The following is an 18600-nucleotide window of genomic DNA, read 5'->3' on the forward strand; positions in this document are numbered from 1 at the left end:
TGAATTTGGGTATGAGAAAAGTTAATCAAAAAAAATATATATAAAAAAAAACACTGCTTTACAATTATCCATACATAGTACAAGTTTAATAATAATACAAAGTAAATAGATAAACTGATGAGATCATTGAAAATACGAACATGCATTGTTTTAACACTGTGTAGCTTATAGAACCAGCATACCCAATTATTTGCACAAAAAATACCAAATACCACATTTGTTAAATACCACTACTGTCTCCCATAGACTCCATTTAAAACAAGTACTTAAAATTTTTTAAAAAATCCTTTTTCTCTGTAATAATAAAACAGCACCTTGCACTTGATGCAAGCTAAGATATAATCAATCCTTATTAGAGGCAAAGCCAGCCTAGAGTATTTGTGGGGGGCAAAGCGATGACATTGGGGGCGTGAGGCAAATTGGAGGGGGAGTTGTGACATTACTGATCACATAGAGGAAACATAGTGAGTATCGCGGGGCAAAGGGATGAGCTAGGAGAGGTAATTGGAGGTGAGCAGGGGTGGATCAGAGGTAGATTGGGGGTTCATACCTCCCAACTGTCCCGTTTTTTGCAGGACAGTCTTGATTTTGACAGCTCAGCCCGCAGTCTGTTCTCTTTGATCTCCTGCAGTGACGCCAAAAAAAGATACAACGTTTCTACAACTTAATTAAATAAGAGGCTTTTTGGCAGAGAGCCCGGAACACTCAGCACCTGCACTTAGATTCATTTGTAACACTTTAAGATAAGCAAAGATACAATTGTAACTACAGTAGAACCCCAAATTTACATTTTTCAGGGGACCAGGGAAAAAAATAAAAAAAAATCGGGGAAAATGTAAAATAAGGGAAATGTACAAAACATGTATATATAAAGTATTCCAAAGAAATAAGTGTAGGAGACATTTTTTGTATTTAAAACACATGTAATACAGCTCACCACTTCCCACTGCTTCTCATTCTTCTGTCTGTCCCAGCATAGATTGCATGGTCGCCTTTCCAGCCCTCGCCTTCTGCAGCATGGCTCATGGTCCTTCAACAGAAGAGCTCATTTCTGCATGCAGTCACCTTTTCCAGCCCATCCTTCACCAGTCTCACTGTCCTTACACAGAAGAGCTTCTAACTTTTGCCTGCAGGGTCACGTTTTCTTTCCCAGCACAGCTACCCGCCCACTTCCTCTTCTAACCCTATCACAGGACAGGCATGCAAGGAGGATACTGATGTTTAGGTAGCCTTAAATCTCGGGGGTAAGGGCTTTTTTATATAAAAATATAGCGGTTGGACAGGGGCAAGCCTAAAAATAATATGTAAAATCCAGGCAAAAACAACGTTAAAACCGGGAATAGCACCCATAGAAAAGCATTGAGACTGAGGGGACCACAGAGAAAACACGCAAAATACGTGAAAACGTAGAATACGGGCAAGTAAATTCGGGGTTATACTGTATTTAAGAAAAGTAGGTCACCTCACAGCTTAAAGGGCAATTCACCTTCATTAGCAACACACATAAAACATGACCCTAAAACCCCTAGAAACGTGTTCAAACTTTTCATAGCCTGCCAAATTTTGTAAAATGGAGATTTTATTTTGGGGGGGTTTCCACAAAATGAGCATAGGCTTAAAAAAAGTCAAAGCTCTATGCGTGGCAGAGCTTTTTATCCCTCTTTCTGATTTTCAAATGTTGGGAGGTATGGGGGTTAGTTGGGGCCAGAGGATTAGTTACAAAATCTAGACCAGTGAAATACTGTCCGGGTGCTAACCCTATTTGGGAATAATAACTATTAGTTAAAGTGATTCTGTCATGATTTTTATGATGTATTTTTTTTATTTCTATTACACTGTTTACAGTGTAAATAATTCACTCTGCAATATATGCTTTCAGAAAGAGACAACACTTTAGAATGGAACTGCTTTCTGGCTCCTACTCGATATAACGTGTCGCAGTGGGACCTGGATTTTACTATTGAGTGCTATTCTTAGATCTACCAGGGAGCTGTTATCTTGTGTTAGGGAGTTGCTATCTGGTTACCTTCCCATTGTTCTCTTGTTGGGCTTCTAAGGGGGGGGGGGGAGGGGTTGATATCACTCCAACTTGCAGTACAGCAGTAAAGAGTGACTGAAGTTTATCAGAGCACAAGTCACATGACTGGGGGCAGCTGGGAAACTGACAATATGTTAAGCCCCATTTCAGATTTCAAAATTAAATATAAAAGAAGTCTGTTTGCTCTTTTGAGAAATGGATTTCAGTGCAGAATTCGGCTGACACAGCACTATTAATAAACTGTTCCCTTGTACTTGTACAATTGGTGTGTTTGCTTCAGAAAAAGTAAGTGTTGATAAAAAAAAGCTGCTCTATTGCCATGGATGCTGTCGAAATAGGGCAAATGGCACACAACAGAAACTCTATAAAGCACCATTATATTCTACAGAGATGATCTGCTATGTAAGCTGATTTTTTCTCAGACTTTTCTCAGAGTGGCTGCCCCCATGGCTTCACAACAGCTTGTTTATATAAACTACAGTAGTTTCAAAACAAAACTTTTAATACTAAAATTAATAAACTTATAATTGTCCTAGAAACAACACAAAGGTGTATAATGAAAGTGTAGCATTTTGTTTCAAACAAAGCTTTCTCAAAGGCTGCCTTTTTGGGATTCCGTTTGATTCACTTTCACGTTTGATGCAGTAACACTGGCTAACTAAATACTGTTTGTCGTCATACACCAAGTATATATTTGTGGTGACTACTATTACAATAAGTGAGATATGATGTAATATAGGGAGAGTGTTGGAGTTTCACTTTCTGCTTTAGGATGCCCTATACTCTGCTACACTTTCATTATACACCTTGGTGTTGTTTTTAATAAATTTGTATTCATTTTAGTATTAAAAGTTTTAACTTAACTGCTCATTTCCAGTGATAAGCACATGAGTAATTAACAGGGAGCAATTTAAGTATTTGTTTCCTATGGCTTTTTCAACTAATGCACCTTAATGATGTTCTCAGTAACTGCAAGCAAATTAAATGCAGGCAATCACTGTAATGTAAAGTGCACATTACATTCACAGAAAGTGAATACTGTTGTAAAACCTTTTCAAAGTGGATTAACATTCAAGTATAAAGCATGTGCATATAGAGTAAAAAAATACATATATAATAAATATATTTAAAATGTATATTAAATATATAATAGGACAGTGACATGATTTTTTATAATTTTAGCTCTATATGCCAATTGATTTACAATGAAGCAAACTAGATGTGATTAAAAGGTCGCTTAAATTCAAATGGTTTAGCAAAATTATCATGAGAGTTATTTAGGAATGAACATAATTATGAATAAATATAATGTTAATTTTCAATACTTTATAGAAAATACGACTGCCTGAAGTCTGGAACCCATGAACATCACTAAATGCTGTGTTTCCTCCCTAGTGATGCTTTGCCAGGCCTTAACTGCAGCTGTCATCAGCCGTCGCTTGTTTGTTGGTGTTCTGCCTTTAGTTTTGTCTTTATCAAGTGAAATGAATGTTCAGTTGGGTTAAGGCCAGGTGACTGACTGATTTTGACATTGAAGAATATGGCACTTCTTTGCCTTCAAAAGATCTTGGGTTGTAACAGTCTCTTGCAAATTTCAAACACTTACCGTATCTTATCAGCTTTACAGCATGTGACTGAGTAGATAGTATACATCTATACACCTTAGGGCAGAGACAAGCTGCGATTCGGGGGGATTAGTCGCCTGGCAACTAATCTCCTCTTCTTTGGGGGGCGACTAATCTCCCTGAACTGCCTCCCCTCAGGGTAGAATGTAAATAGAAGGCGGGATGGCACTCAGATCGTTCCGTTTTCCGAAGTTGCCTCAAGAGGAAACTTTGGGCGGCTTCTGAAAACAAAGTGCTCCAAGTGCCATCCCGTCGGTGATTTCAATTCTAGCTGGTAGGAAGGTAGTTCCCAAAGAAGAGGAGATTTGTCCCGGGCGACTAATCTCCCCAAATCAGAGTGTGTGTCTGCTCTTAGAATTAATCCTGCTGCTTCTGTCTGCAGTATTATCAATAAAAAAACAACCCTGTAACATTGGCACCCATACACAACCATGTTTATATGATGTCACATGCTACGAATCATGAAACGTTCCATCCCTTAATTTTCTTCTTTTCCCATCATTCTGGTACATGTTAATCTTAATATGTCCAATATTGATCCAGAACTGGGCAGGCTAGTCTGGCCTTTTAATTCTTAAAGGGATACTGTCATAACGTTTTTTTCAAAATGCATCAGCTAATAGTGCTGCTTCAGCAGACTTCTGCAGTGAAATACATTTTTCAAAAGAGCAAACTTTTTTTTTTAGATTTAATTTTGAAATCTGACATGGGGCTAGACATATTGTCAGTTTCCCAGGTGCCCCAGTCATGTGACTTTTGCTCTTATAAACTTCAGTCACTCTTTACTGCTGTACTGCAAGTTGGAGTGATGTCACCCCCCAGGAGCCTATCAGCAGAACAATGGAAAGGTAGCCAGATAGCTCCCTTGTAGATAAAAGAACAGCACTCAATAGTAAAAATCCATGTCCCACTGCCACTCACTCACTTTGAGAAGGGAGCACTGGCTCTTTCTGAAAGTACATGACCATGCAAAATGACCTGAGATGACTGCCTGCACACCAATATTACAACTAAAAAAAATATACTTGTTGGGTTAGGAATGCAATTTTACATGGAAAAGCGAAATATTTGCTGTGTTAGTGTAATTTAGAAATAAAAGCTACACCATAAAAATCATGATATAATCCCTTTAAAGCTTACCAGCTTCTGTATTAAAGTTTTCTCTTGCTCGCTGACTTTGACAACAATACAGCTGCATCATGGAGAGTGTTTTTGACTTGGCTAGAACCTGTGAAGGGGTTCTTATTCACCATGGAAAGGATTTTGCTATGATATTGTACAGTTGTTTTCTGTGGCTGCCCAGGCCTTCTAATGTTGCCGAGCTCATCGGTGGGTTTGTTCTTTTTTTTTTTTTATTATGTACCAAATTATTAATTGGACCACTGCAAATGTTTGTGCTATATTTTTATGGGTTTGTTTTGTCAGCGTAATGATGGCCTACTTTACTGCTTTATTTACAATGACAGCTCTTTGGACCTCATATTGAGAGTTCACAGCAACCAGTTTCCAAATGTTAATACCTCACTTGATTACCTGATTAAAGGTGGCCATACACGGGCAGATAGAGCTGCCAATATCGGTCGTTTGGACCAATTTGACAGCTTATCTGCCGTGTATGGGGGCTTCCGACGGGTCTTCCCGATCGATATCTGGCCACGATATCGATCGGGAAGGTTTGATTTTTAACTGACCAAACCGTCAGAGCCCCTTGGCTATCGTAATTCGATTGTTCGGCCATACGGCCGAACGTTCGAATTACCCCGATATAGCCATGCCGTTAGTGGCATATCGGGGAAAGATTTTACTGTTAAAATAATGAGGGAACTGCCTATACCTGGTCTATTTTTTTTTTTCAATCACTTTTGGTCCCTTAAAAAGGAAGGGACTACATATAAACTATGCTGTGAACTGGGTGAAACCATCAACTCATTTGAATGTAAATACCCTCAAGCTAAAGCTAACAGCCTGCACTTTTAGCGCACTCATTACATAGCAAATGTAATTCTTTCGTAAAGGTTTTTGTAAGTTAAAATAAAAATAACGTAATCAACTTCTAAGGGGCATATTTATCAAAGGTCGAGGTGAATTTTCTTTGAAAAAATTCGAATTTCGAGCTATTTTTTATGTACTTCGACTAGGGAATAATCCAAATTCGATTTGAATTTGAAAAAATTAAAAAATGTGAATATCAAAATTTATCATGTACTGTCTCTTTAAAAATTGGACTTCGACCATTCGCCATCTAAAATTTGCCTAATTGCTTTTTTTTAACCTATGGGGGACCTCCTAGAACCTATTTGGAGTCAATTGGTGGACTTTGAAAAATCAAAGTTTTTTCAATTCGAAATTCGACCCTTGATTGGCAAAAAGTGTCATGGTTCAATAAAAAAAAGCATACTGGATTTAAAACTATTTGGAGTGGTAGTCCATGTATGTGTGTTAATATCGTTTCAAATAATACAAAGTGATAGTTACTAGGATATGAATACAAAAATACAAGCATTGAACATAAACATAATAGTGTGTCTAATTATAAGCAAATGTTGCTTTCTGTCAGGAGCTGTTTTCTTCCAGGCTGCCACTACAAATTAAACATGGTCATCTGACCACAAAAATTCAGTTTAAAGCTTCATCAGACATTAGCTGGAGCACTGCCAATCACCTTAGGCTTAACTTATTCTTTGCTTGAATGTGTGCCCTCTGGGAGAAGAATATAACAAGCCTGTTTTGCACTGAGCCCTGTCATGTGACAGCAGGAATGAATGCAGGCAGGGCTAGTCTAACACAAAGTTGACTCGATTCTGCAGAAGCAGACCAAAAGTGTACTTTTAGTGATTTGGCTCCCTCTATACGGAACGCATTTTAGGACATCCTGCAGCGAAATACCTGTCCTTCATGCAATATCCTAAGCCTTCTGAATGGCACATCGGTCAATTTTACCGCCACTTATCGTCCAAATCTGCAATCACGCCTCCGTCCTCTACCCTCCCTTCTGAGCTGTCAGTCAAACGAACTACGCCCTCAGTCCTCCATCCTCAGTCCTCTTCCTTTCGCCCTCCCTGCTCAGCCCTTCACCCTCTTTCTTCAGCACTCCCCCCTCAGATCTCTCTTTTCAGCAGACAGTCTTGTCCCTAAGTTTCTAAAGTGGTGAGCGAGGGCGGAAGGAAGAGAACTGAGGGCAGAAGATGGAGGGTGGGGGACGGAGGGCAAAAGGGTGAGGGCAGAAGGCTGAGTTCATATGACTGACAGCTGAGAAGGGAGGGTAGAGGACGGAGGTGTGACTGCAGATTTGGACGATGAGTAAAAGCAACCGATGCACCATTCCGAAGGCATAGGACATTGCATGATGGACAGGTATTTCCCTGCAGGATGTCCTAAAATGCGATCCATACCTCTATGTGAACTGGAGATTGTAATGTTGGGAAAGAACCACGGTACTAAATAATTACATAATTTAATAGATATGTTAATTTGGGAGAAAATATGCCCCATTACTTACATAGCCATCCATAGATAATATATAGTAGACACACATTCCAAAGTCAATTTCATATTAAATTGTTATGTGTATTATACCTCACAATAATATGATCAACTTTCCAATCCTCTTGCAAGATCCCATGAATGATGATGAACTATGGAGAGTATTTAACTCACCATACCTTCCTCTAAAATGTAATTTAGAGTGTACTCTTATTCTGTGTATGATTCTAAAGTCATGGCTGTTTATGTTATGGATCTACTAGAAACCTTCAGTTTTTTTTTTATGAGATGGTTCACCATTACATTAAGGGGCAGATTTATCAAGGGTCGATTAGAAATTAGATTTTTTAAATTAGAATTTCTATTTTATTTTATTATAATTCGTTTAGGGAATAGTCTAAATTTGATTCGAATTTAAAAAAAAAAAAAAGACAAATAAAAAAAATATCGAAATTTTAGATTTATCATATACTGTCCCTTTAAAAATTCGAATTCGACTATGCGACATCTAAAACCAGCCGAATTGGTGTTTAAGGCTGTGGGGGGACCTCCTACAATCAATTTGGAGTCATTTGGTGGACTTTTCAAAAAATAAATAAATACATTTTGTGTGAAAAAACTCGCATCGAATTCAATTAGAATTTGCACCTTGATCCTATTCACCCATTTTAAAAAAAAGTAGATTTTCATAATGAATTTCAGTTGCCCATTTTTTTTTTGGATTTCAAGTTTATGGGAGTTGATGGGAGTTTTTAGAGACTCCTGTGAACTCGAAATTCGACCCTCGATAAACTCAATAACCTCCCCTAACGTTTAGCATGTTATAGAATGGTTAATTCTAAGATACAATTTAAAGGAACAGTAACACCAAAAAATGTAAGTGATCAAAGTAATTAAAATATAATGTACTGTTTCCCTACAATGGTATTTGATTCAGAAATACTACTATAGTTTATATATACAAGCTGCTATTTAGCCATGGGGGCAGCCATTCAAAGCTCGGTTTACACAGCAGATAACACATATACAATGTAGAATACAATTGTATTATATTACAGTGCTTATGTGTTATCTGCTAAGTATCCTGTGCCATTTCTCCTTTATCGGCTTAAATGGCTGCCCCCATGGCTACACCGCAGCTTGTTAATATAAACTATTGTAGGCTTTCTAAAGCAAACACAGAACTCTTATCAATGCAGAACAACAGTACATTATATTTTACTTACTTTACAGTATTTTTTGGTGTTACTGTTCCTTTAAACTGGCCTTAATTTTTTCTGTAATAGTTTAACTATTTGCTGTTCCTTTAAAGGTGAACAACCCCTTTAAGATTATTTTGTGGAGCATGAATTTAATAATTTGGGGTATTTAATTTAGTAATTTTTTATTCCATAGATAAAATTATATTTATGGGTGACATGGCAGCTTATTCTGACTTCCCTAATCAAACCAACATAGGCTTATATTCCTGCTATAAGAAAGTGAAGCATAATTTACAAAAATGAGAATTTTTCCACCACTACGCACATTATTATTTCAAATAGTTAGGGGCAGATTTATCAAGGGCCGAAGTGAATTCGAGGGAATTTTTCGAAGTAAAAAAAATTCAGAATTTGAAGTAATTTTTTTGGATACTTCGACCATCGAATAGGATACTACGACTTCGAATTTACTTCGAATCCGATTCAAAGTAAAATAGTTTGAATATTCGATCATCAAAGTACTGTCTCTTTAAAAAAACTTCCACTTCAATAGTACGCCAAATTAAACCTGCCGAAGCGCTATGTTAGCCTATGGGGACCATCTAATGCATTTTTGTAAGTGTTCACACATCAAAGTAAAATCGTTCGATCGTACGCTAAAATCATTCGAATCGTTCAATTCAAACTATTTAATCGTTCGATTCGAACAATTTAATTGTTCGATCGAACGATTATACTTTGATCGTTCAATGGCCAAATTTGGTGAAAAATCCTTCGACTTCGATATTCAAAGTCAAAGTATTTTAATTCTTTGGTTGAATTTCGAAGTATTTTTTACTTCGAAATTCCACCCTTGATAAATCTGCCCCTTAGTCTTTGTTTTTGGCTATCAGACCTCGTTACATCAGTGTGTTACAAACAAATGTGTAACACATGCCGTATAATCTAGCTTCCTGACTGAATATGACATAGATGAGACAAATGGAAAGTATTTGATTGCTTCACTGGGAATTTGTGGTAGTCATTAAAGAAACGAAACAGGGCATTTTGCCTTGCTAGGCAAAACAGCTTAAAATAGCTGAACATTCCTTAATAATGGCATAATAACGGGATATTAAACACATAATACAAACTGTTGACTACTTATGAATGCTATTTCCCTGCTTACGTATCAGCAAAACCATGCCATATGCTTTCAAGTTGGAGGGACAGAACATGTCCGGAAAGCCAAATTAATCTGGATAAAGATGAGTTCACCTGTTGGGGGGGGGACTTAAGCTTTAAGTACATTTGAAATTAAAATTTAAACAAGTTAGAAGGAGGTCTTAAAGGTCACATGGATCATGATGAGTTGTATTTTAGCATTATTAACATCACATCAGATTAACCGTTGTAGTAAACAATATTGTATATACATTTTGTGGGGGGATAATAGAGCTTCTTTAAAAAAAAATTTAATTTTGCCTGAAAACTACATCTTGTTTTATATTGTAATAAGTATATTGTAATAGTGTGCCTTCTTCTTTTGTTAAAGGAAAACTATACCCCCAAAATGAATACTTAAGCAACAGATAGTTTATATCAAATTGAATGACGTATTAAAGAATCTTACCAAACTGGAATATATATTTAAGTAAATATTGCCTTTTTACATCTCTTGCCTTGAACCACCATTTCGTGACTCTATCTGTGCTGCCTCAGAGATCACCTGACCAGAAATACTACAAAACTAACTGTAACAGGAAGAAGTGAGGAAGCAAAAGGCAGAACTCTGTCTGTTAATTGGCTCATGTGACCTTCCATGTGGTTTGTATGTGTGCACAGTGAATCGTACGATCTCAGGGGATGGCCCTTATTTTTTAAAATGGCAATTTTCTATTTATGATTATCCAATGGCACATACTACTAAAAAAGTATATTATTATGATAATGGTTCATTTACATGAAGCTGGGTTTTACACATGAGCTGTTTTACTCAGTATCTTTTAATAGAGACCTACATTGTTTGGGGGGTATAGTTTTCCTTTAAAAAATTTTTTTGCTCTGCTTCTGAAAAAATATTTATCATGATGTAATTCAGATAATAGTTTCCTGGCAATAGAACATTGTTTACTTACTTTGGGCCAGATTCAATTCAGTGAGAAAATGGTTTATCACGTGAAAAGTCATGGACAAGATTCAATTTGAGATGCAATTCAATTCAGAAAAACATCTCATGGTTTATCTCGTGAACACTCTATTGAAGTCAATAGGAAAAAATTGGAAGTAAATTTGGAGAAAAAAAGTTTTTTCTCCTCCAATTGAATCTCGTCCATGACTTTTCACATGATAAACCATGAGATTACTTTTTCTCACTGACTTGAATCTGGCCTTTTATGAATTTTACTTTTACAATTAGGAAGAGAATTGCATTTACTACTTTTCTGCTTGAGTGGCTAGGAATGATTTAGGAATAAAGTCTATGCAATGTCGGACTGGGAAACCAGGGGCCCACCAAAGAACCATAGACCAGGGGACCACTTTCAGTACTATTATTCTTCTTCTCCTCACTCAACCTCTATTCTCCTAGTGTATTCTATACATACTATAATCTATTATTCCATATATTTAGCCTTTTTGTTCTCAAACAAATAGGGAATGGCCATGAAATAGGCCAAATGTTTAGCAGCACAAGGGCCCACAGACACCTGGGCCCACCAGGAGTTTTCCTGGTATCCAAGTGGGCTATTCCGACATTGAGTCTATGGCACACAGAGGTTTTAAATGCTCAGTTTTGCTCTAGTGGACTACCATGGTGATCAAAGTGCTCAAAATCCCAAAACAAGTGACAACAGAAAAAGGTGGCAACAGACAGACAGGTGTCTGTCTGCCTGTGAATTTTAAAATAAACAAGAAATAGTATGCGCTGGACCAACATACAAAGGGAGACCTGTACAGATCTCTAGTAAATGGCCGGTGTAAAGTACAGGGCCAACATGTGCTGTGCAAGATAAGCTATAAACAATTCATGCACAACAAATAACTCAAACTTATTTCAACAGCAAAGTACTTTTTCACCAAACCACAGTATGGCAGAAAAATAAATTTTTTGAGACATACATTAAGTACACACACTTTATTCTGTTGACAGCCATTCTCAAAAAACACAAAAAGCTAAATAAACACATGTAGCCATTCACAGTGTATCACATTTTACTCACTTTGTATGCATTTAGCGTTATTAGTGAAGTAAATCTGTTATTCCGTGTTGATTTGAGAAATCTGATTTAGATGTTGGTGTAAGGAAGTAAGCCACTGCCTAATTACAATAAAATAAACGTATACTATATTTGTGGGGCCTTATTTCAAGATTCCTTCTCTTGGTCTTTGCAGTTATACAGAAAATGAATTCAAATTCATTGAAACTTACTTGCTGCATACCTAAAGCATTTTATAGGTGAAAGTAAAACAAGACACCAAATGGCCATAAATAAAGTTAACTATTCTATTTATACCTCTGGAGAATCATTCTGTACAATTTTTTTCTACAAAAATGTAGGGGTTACTTACTATGCAAGTGCTAGTGTGATAGCACACTCCTCAGTACTGATTTAAAAAGCACTTGACACCTATATACCTTCCACCACCGGCCCTAATGAAACATGGGTATTTTTACTTCATTTTGGAATACAGAGACCAGTAAAAAATTTGCAGGGCACAAATCACAAGAAATACAGTAGACTTGTTTTGCGCTTTGCACCTTGCACTGAACAGACAATCAGTCCCAAAACAGGGGCTGGTTGCACTCTGAACCTAATGTGGGGGATTAGAAAAGTGGCAATATATATATAGTAAGTGCATTTCTGGCAAGCACAATAGTTCCATGCTTCTTGCCTGTCATAGGGCAGATGATAAGTGCAGGGCTCTGTTCCAGCCTCTGCAAAGTTACTTATACAATGTGTACGCATCCCATAAAGAGACCAACTTGTGAAGTATCTTACCTATGGAAGACGACTGTGGGCTGATTAACAAGTCCTCTTGAACTTGCTCACTTCCAGGGACAGTCTGCTGGTCACTCATTGAGCTTTGAGATGCACTCACAGGCTGAGACACCTCTTCATGCACCTCCTCATCACTTAACCTTTCAACTTTGACTCTAACATCATCCTCCATAACCAAGGGAGAACTCACTTTAGTGCTTTCACAGGCAACATAATCTGTTACCCTCCTAGTAACTTCAGAAGGTCCAGGTAGTTCCAATGTTCTGGACTCAATTTGCTTTACTTTTTCAGACTGTATCCTTCGATCAATGCCAAAGGGGAAAGTCCAAGGGAAAGCAAGGGAAGAGTCTACCGATTGATTCCTTGCCTCTGCGTAGGAAGGCGTAGGGTTTAAAACCTGTGGAGAGCTTGTTTGTGTATTGCATTTCAGTGGACTCTCAGGTGACATAACAATGTAGCTCTTCCGCTTACGACGGGATTCCCGACAGATGGGAATTGTTCTCTCTACAACGCTGCATTCTGAAGAGACTGGTGAAAGGCTACCATCCCTAAAGTTATTGCAGTTAACAGGGTTTTCCTGTCCTGTATCGAGAATCTTTTCTTGTTGTGTGTTCCATAAAATACTGGACTTCATGAACTCGGAACATGTACTTGCAACACTGAACATCTGCATGTAACTTGCAGCAGCTAAAACATCAATAATATTTTCAGTATTGATAGATAATGTTGCAGTGTATGCATATTCCAAGAGTGGGGTAAAGCCTGTCACGGTGACATGATGCAAGTCAAGAACACACTGGCTACTGTCCTCTGCTTGACCAACAAGCTTGGTTCGGAAAAACTCACTACACGATGCCAAGACCACCTTGTGAGCACGAAAGATTTTGTCCTGCACACGAATGGTGATATCGCAAAAGTGTCCATCATTACGCAACATGTTCAACTTTCCCAGCATTTCCTGGCTGTGTCCAGGTGAATTGTGAGTAAATGTCTTCACACCCATTCTGACTTTCAACTCAGCCACTTTTTAAAACAGAATACAGCAGCCCTCAGTCTAAAACAAAAAAAAAATAATTCCGATTTTGAATCAGAAATTAAAAAATCAAATAGATAAGCGTCATCTATCACAATTTTTTTTAAAATTTCTTGCAGCAGCAGTTTGCAAGCCCTATGGCTAATACCACACTAGGCTGTTACTCCACTTGCACATTTGCTCTGTGTCTGGCACTTTGTCAGCCTACATGAGGTGTGCACACAGGCCAACACTGTGCACTTAAAGGAAAACTAAAACCTAAGAATTAATGTGGCTAAATATGCCATATTTTATGTATCGAACTTGTTGCACCAGCCTAAAGTTTCAGCTTCTCAATAGCAGCAATGATCCAGGACTTCAAAACTTGTCACAGGGGGGGGGTCACCATTTTGGAAAGTGTCTGTGACACTCACATGCTCAGTGGGCTCTGAGCAGCTGTTGAGAAGCTAAGCTCAGGGGTCTTCTCAAATTATCAAGCAGAAAATGAGGTTTGTCTGTAATATAAGATGATGCTACAGGGCTGATTATTAAATTATGATACTAATTGCACTGGTTTCTTTGCGGTCATGTATTAATCATCTGTATTAATTACTAATCAGCCTTATATTATGACATTTCTATTCTATGTGTACTATATATTGTGAGTGGGTCCCTAAGCTCAGTAAGTGACAGCAGCACAGAGCATGTGCAGTGAATCAGCAGAAAAGAAGACACTACTGGGGCCTCTTTGGAGACACAGATCTTTACTGCTAAAGGGCTATGTACGCCTTTGGCTGGTACAAAAGCACAACACGTCATGTACATTTCTAGCTACTTTTTTAGTTAGACTTTAGTTCTCCTTTAAAGCAATATAGACACCCCAGTGAATTCCTTGTCTTTAATGGGCTTGTTCACCTTCCAACACTTTTGGTTCAGATTGTTCACAAATAAAGACTTTTTCCAGTTACTTTCTATTTTCTATGTGTGACAGTTTTTCTCATACTGAAGTGGTGTAAAGTTTGATTTTTCACCTTCTAAAGCAGCTCTGGGAGGGGGGGGGTCGCCGACCATGTAAACTGTTCTGAATGGATACATTTTGTTGATACATTGCTTATCTTTGTCCCTGCTGAGCAGAATCCCTAAATTGCATTAAAGGCAGCTGTAAGGGTAAGGACACACTGGACGATTTGTCGCCAACATTTTAAAAAAGTAAATCGCGGCGACAAGACGATCGTCTTTTTTGAACAGACGATTCACAGCGACTATTCGCACAGAGCGATTTGTATCCCATTACTCTGTGCGGTACGTGCTCCACCCAAACCGGAAACGGTTTGTGCTTCCCGCTGTAACCTGGCGTCTTTACGTGCTTGCGTCATTGCGTTTGCATTGTAATTTGAATACAATTGCTGCTACTGTATGTGTGTGCGTGTCTAGGAGATTTCAGTGCTTTTCTAAGTACATGATATTTCTGATAAATCGCTCGGAAAAAGGGTCTCAGTGCGTTTTGGAGCTACAGGCGATTCACAAACGCCCTGTGGGCACAGGAGCTGGCGTATTTCATTTGTTTTTGTTCAGAGACAAAACAAGCGATATGTCGCCACGATTTGCTTTTTAAAAACGTTGGCGACAAATCGTCCAGTGTGTCCCTACCCTTAGAATTGGTGATAGAATATTTGCTAAAACCCACAGATGCTGCTGAAAAATGTATCAACTAAATGTTGCAAAATTGTACCTGAATTACTGAGGCAGATATTAAACTTTAAACTTAGATTTTGAAAAAACAGTAAAAGAATAAATAATGGAAAGTATTTGAAAAAAAGCACTTATTCGTGGGGAACAATCTGAAAACAACTGAACTGAAAAAAAGTGTTTGGAACAACCCCTTAAATAAAAAAAAATAACATGCCAATATCATACTGTCATCTGTTGTTCTGAAAGATTTTTATGACTCTTAAATGGTACAATAATCATAAAACATTGTATTGCAACACAGGGATTTACAAAATCAAAAGGCACCCAGCAAGGAAAGGATTAAAACAAGCTGAAGTAATGTAAAAACTACTAAAAGTTAACTGAAAAATATAGTGCAAAGTGTTTTTCCAATGTATTAAAGATACAGTATAAGCCTGAATTTACGTTTCTTTTTTACAGTCCCACCAGCCTCAATGCATTCCTATGGGTGCAATTCCCTCATTTTACATTTTGTTTTCCTGGATTTTACATAGTTTTTTAAAGCACTGTCTCATGCTAATCACTATATTTTAAGATAAATAAAAACCCTTACTTAGTGATTTATGGCTCCTTTATGGCTCCTGAAACTTTCCCATATCATATCATTTTCATACCTCCCAACATTTTGAAAATTAAAAGAGGGGGAAAAAAGTGCCATGCCCATTTTAGTGGCCACAACCCCTGATTACCATGTTAACTTTACACATTGTAAATAAGCCATATCATTTTAAATGGGCAGGGAGAGCTATATGGCAGTCCCTACTAAGGGGATGTACAAAGTCGTAGTACAACTGGCTTCCAGGTTATTGAACTACAACTCCCAGCACCAACACCCAGAGAGTTACAGCCTTGGCCCAGGGCTAGTGGGGAGAGAGAGGGGGGGGCAAGAACCTGCGCCTGGAACTTTAATGTCAGGCCGATGGTAAAACAGAATGAGTTTATTGCCTGGGTGAGTGTGGATACAGCTGGCATCACACACACACAGCAGCAAATGTACCAAACACTCTCACACAAGTATTACTTACACACTCAAGCTGTAACTGACACAGAAAGTGAGCTCTCGCTTGCCCTGTTGCCCCTGCACAGCATCCTCCTCCATAAATCAACCCCTTCCCTAAGAAGGAAGCAGTTACTCACAGATCACACAGTTCCAGCACAAACAAGCACAGGGATGCAGCCCAGCACCCGATGGCAGCAGAAGTGAGATGAGTCTGACGCCATGTTTCTGCTCCCTTACCGGAAACCCCCGCAATACACTGACTAACCCCAGTCACCAGCCAGGGGGGGAAGAGGGCGGAGTTTAGGACTAAAAGAGCACTGTCCGGCACGCCTCTGCTCTCAGATGGGACAGTTGGGAGGTATGCCATATCCATGCTGATCAGTGAAGCAGGAAGAGAATGCCCGCCACAGTAACAACAGCAGCAGCAGCAGCGAGAGGGAGGGAGGGAAATGTGACCCTCCAGGCAAAAGTGAGCCCTATTGGAGAAGGCAGGCAAAGGAAAGGTGACTCTCCATGCAAAAATGGCAAGCTGTGAGCAGGGAAGGAAGAAAGCTGTGCCTTGCAGTGGAGCAGGAGGGGGTTTATATGCAGCTGTACTGTGAAAGAGCAGAAGACTGAGAAGCAGCAGAAGTGGTGAGCATTGCTGGAGCAGAAGGGGAGCAGTACATGTGTTTTAAATAAAATGATGACTTCTGACCTTATTTCTGTTGTATACTTCACATTTAAGGTTCTTTAACACATTTCCCTGATTTTACATTGTTTTTCCCTGGTCCCCTGAAAGACGTAAAATGGGGGTTCTACTTGTAACAAAGTCATAATCACCCACGTCAACCTATCACTTCCCCCACCACGAAGGAAACTCGCACCTAGACGGCGGGAGACAAAGTGGGTGGGGGCAGACTTTTCAACCCCTCCCACCTCTACAAAAAGAAGTCTCAAGAGACCAGGCAGGAAAGCTGACCCACTTTTACTCTTTATAACCTCACCTTACGTTTTGGGCTTTTTGAGGCCTGCTGCTGGGGTTGCCGCTTTATGCAAGTGAGTGACTGCTGCTGTCTCAGTCCAAGACACGGGAGCGGGAAATAGGCCTCTCTGGAAGGCCATTAATAGCACCTAGTTGCATGCAGAGACACTTGTTTTTACCTTACACTCTAGCTGCGCTGCGACCTCCTCTCTTACTCATCGATTTCCTCCCCCCTTTGTTGTTGGGCAATTGGTCCACGCCGTCTCTAGTGCTTACGACTGCGTGTGCCTACGCAACCGAGCACACAGGCCCAAGCGCTCGGAATATTCCACTTCTCAGTGGTGGGGGACGAGGGGAGTAGAGCTCATCAGTTTGTTTGTGTCCCACAATGCAATGCGGTCAGAGGGGGGGGGAGCTGTGTGACGAGTGGAAGGGCGGTGATTGTCTGGCTGCTAGTTGTTGCTTGGATACAGTGTGGAGGCTGTACTGCGTAGTAGAAAAAGAAGACTGAAAGAACGAATCGCTCGTTCTAAAATCTTAATAAGAAACTTGACTGAAGCCCAATAAGGGCCGTGTGTAGTAACATGCCAGACGACACCAGTCTGGGGGTTTCTTGTTTGTAAGCAATGGGCTGGCTGCTGGGGGAGGTGGTGAGACCAGTCTGGGGGGTTTTCTGTTGGAAAACAATAGGCTGTTAGAAAGGAGGGAAAATCTATGGGTGGGACTAGGATAGCAAGGGTACTTAGAGTTGTAGTAAACAGAGCGGCATCATTACTACAATGTGATTGTCTCTCACCCTCCCTCCCTAAGTTTTTTTTCTAGGATTGACAAGCCAGTACAAGTATTAAAACTGAGAATCTGTGGAGTGTGGCGGCAATGCTGGTCCTATGTGGTGGTTAGCAGGCCCTGGAACTTGGGGGGGGCAACTACTGGGAATCCACCTGGCACTGATCCTGTTTTCCGGCCTTGAGGGTAAACCAGGCAAAGCCCATTCTAATGGGAACCACTGAGGTGCTCACTGGCACTCAGTAACGTAACTAAAGGGGGGCGGGCCCTGGCGCAGGACGTGCAGCTGGGCCCCCCGCCCCCTCCATACGCTTTTTATCTGCCCGCAAATTCCGCAGGAGTCAGTGGCGAGCGAGCTGCCGGGGGGCCCTGATGGGGTGCGGGCCCTGGCCCAATCGCACCCCCGGTAGTTACGCCACAGCTGGCACTGGTTTTGCTTTTGGGTCAAGGAGTCACCTACAGGAGAAGCCCCTTAAGTGTCTACGATAGTAACTGATGGTGGGCCTGTCTATTTGCAACGGTGCTAAGTGTGTTATCCCTTAAATGGGAATGCCGATCTATTTCACAATGGTGTAGCGGCAATGCGGGCCCCATGTGAGACTTGGCAGGCCATGGATCTGTGGCAACCACTGGGAATCCACCTGGCACTGAATTTTGCTTTCAGGCCTCGGGGGTAAACCAGGTGAAGTCTGGAGCTCAGTGGCACTGGTTTTTGTTTCCCTACAGGAGAAGCCCATACATGTGTATTATGACAACTGGTGGTGGGCCTGCCCATTTGC

General features: G+C 39.8%; 1 protein-coding gene across 12 annotated transcripts in view; it reads right to left on the reverse strand.

Moving 5' to 3' along the window:
• zbtb44l.L (zinc finger and BTB domain containing 44 like L homeolog) overlaps positions 1 to 17979 on the reverse strand; it is a 59673-nt gene extending 41694 nt beyond the window's left edge. For 6 of the 12 annotated variants that reach the window (XR_005962520.1, XR_005962519.1, XR_005962518.1 and 3 more), the window contains exons 1-2: positions 17215 to 17964; positions 12329 to 13382 (exon numbers count right to left, since the gene is read on the reverse strand). Coding sequence is in view for 2 of the 12 variants with exons in the window: in XM_018225692.2 (XP_018081181.1) it covers positions 12329 to 13331 (1003 nt within the window). In the remaining 10 variants the exon portion in view is untranslated. Of the gene's footprint in view, positions 1 to 12328; positions 13383 to 16096; positions 16993 to 17057 lie in introns of those variants that run through there. The other 6 variants (XR_001932250.2, XR_005962516.1, XR_005962517.1 and 3 more) reach the window with 6 other exon arrangements.
• Between the last annotated feature and the right edge of the window lie 621 nt (positions 17980 to 18600).

Source organism: Xenopus laevis, chromosome 7L (assembly GCF_017654675.1).
Source record: "Xenopus laevis strain J_2021 chromosome 7L, Xenopus_laevis_v10.1, whole genome shotgun sequence".
NCBI classification, from domain to species: Eukaryota; Metazoa; Chordata; class Amphibia; order Anura; family Pipidae; genus Xenopus; species Xenopus laevis.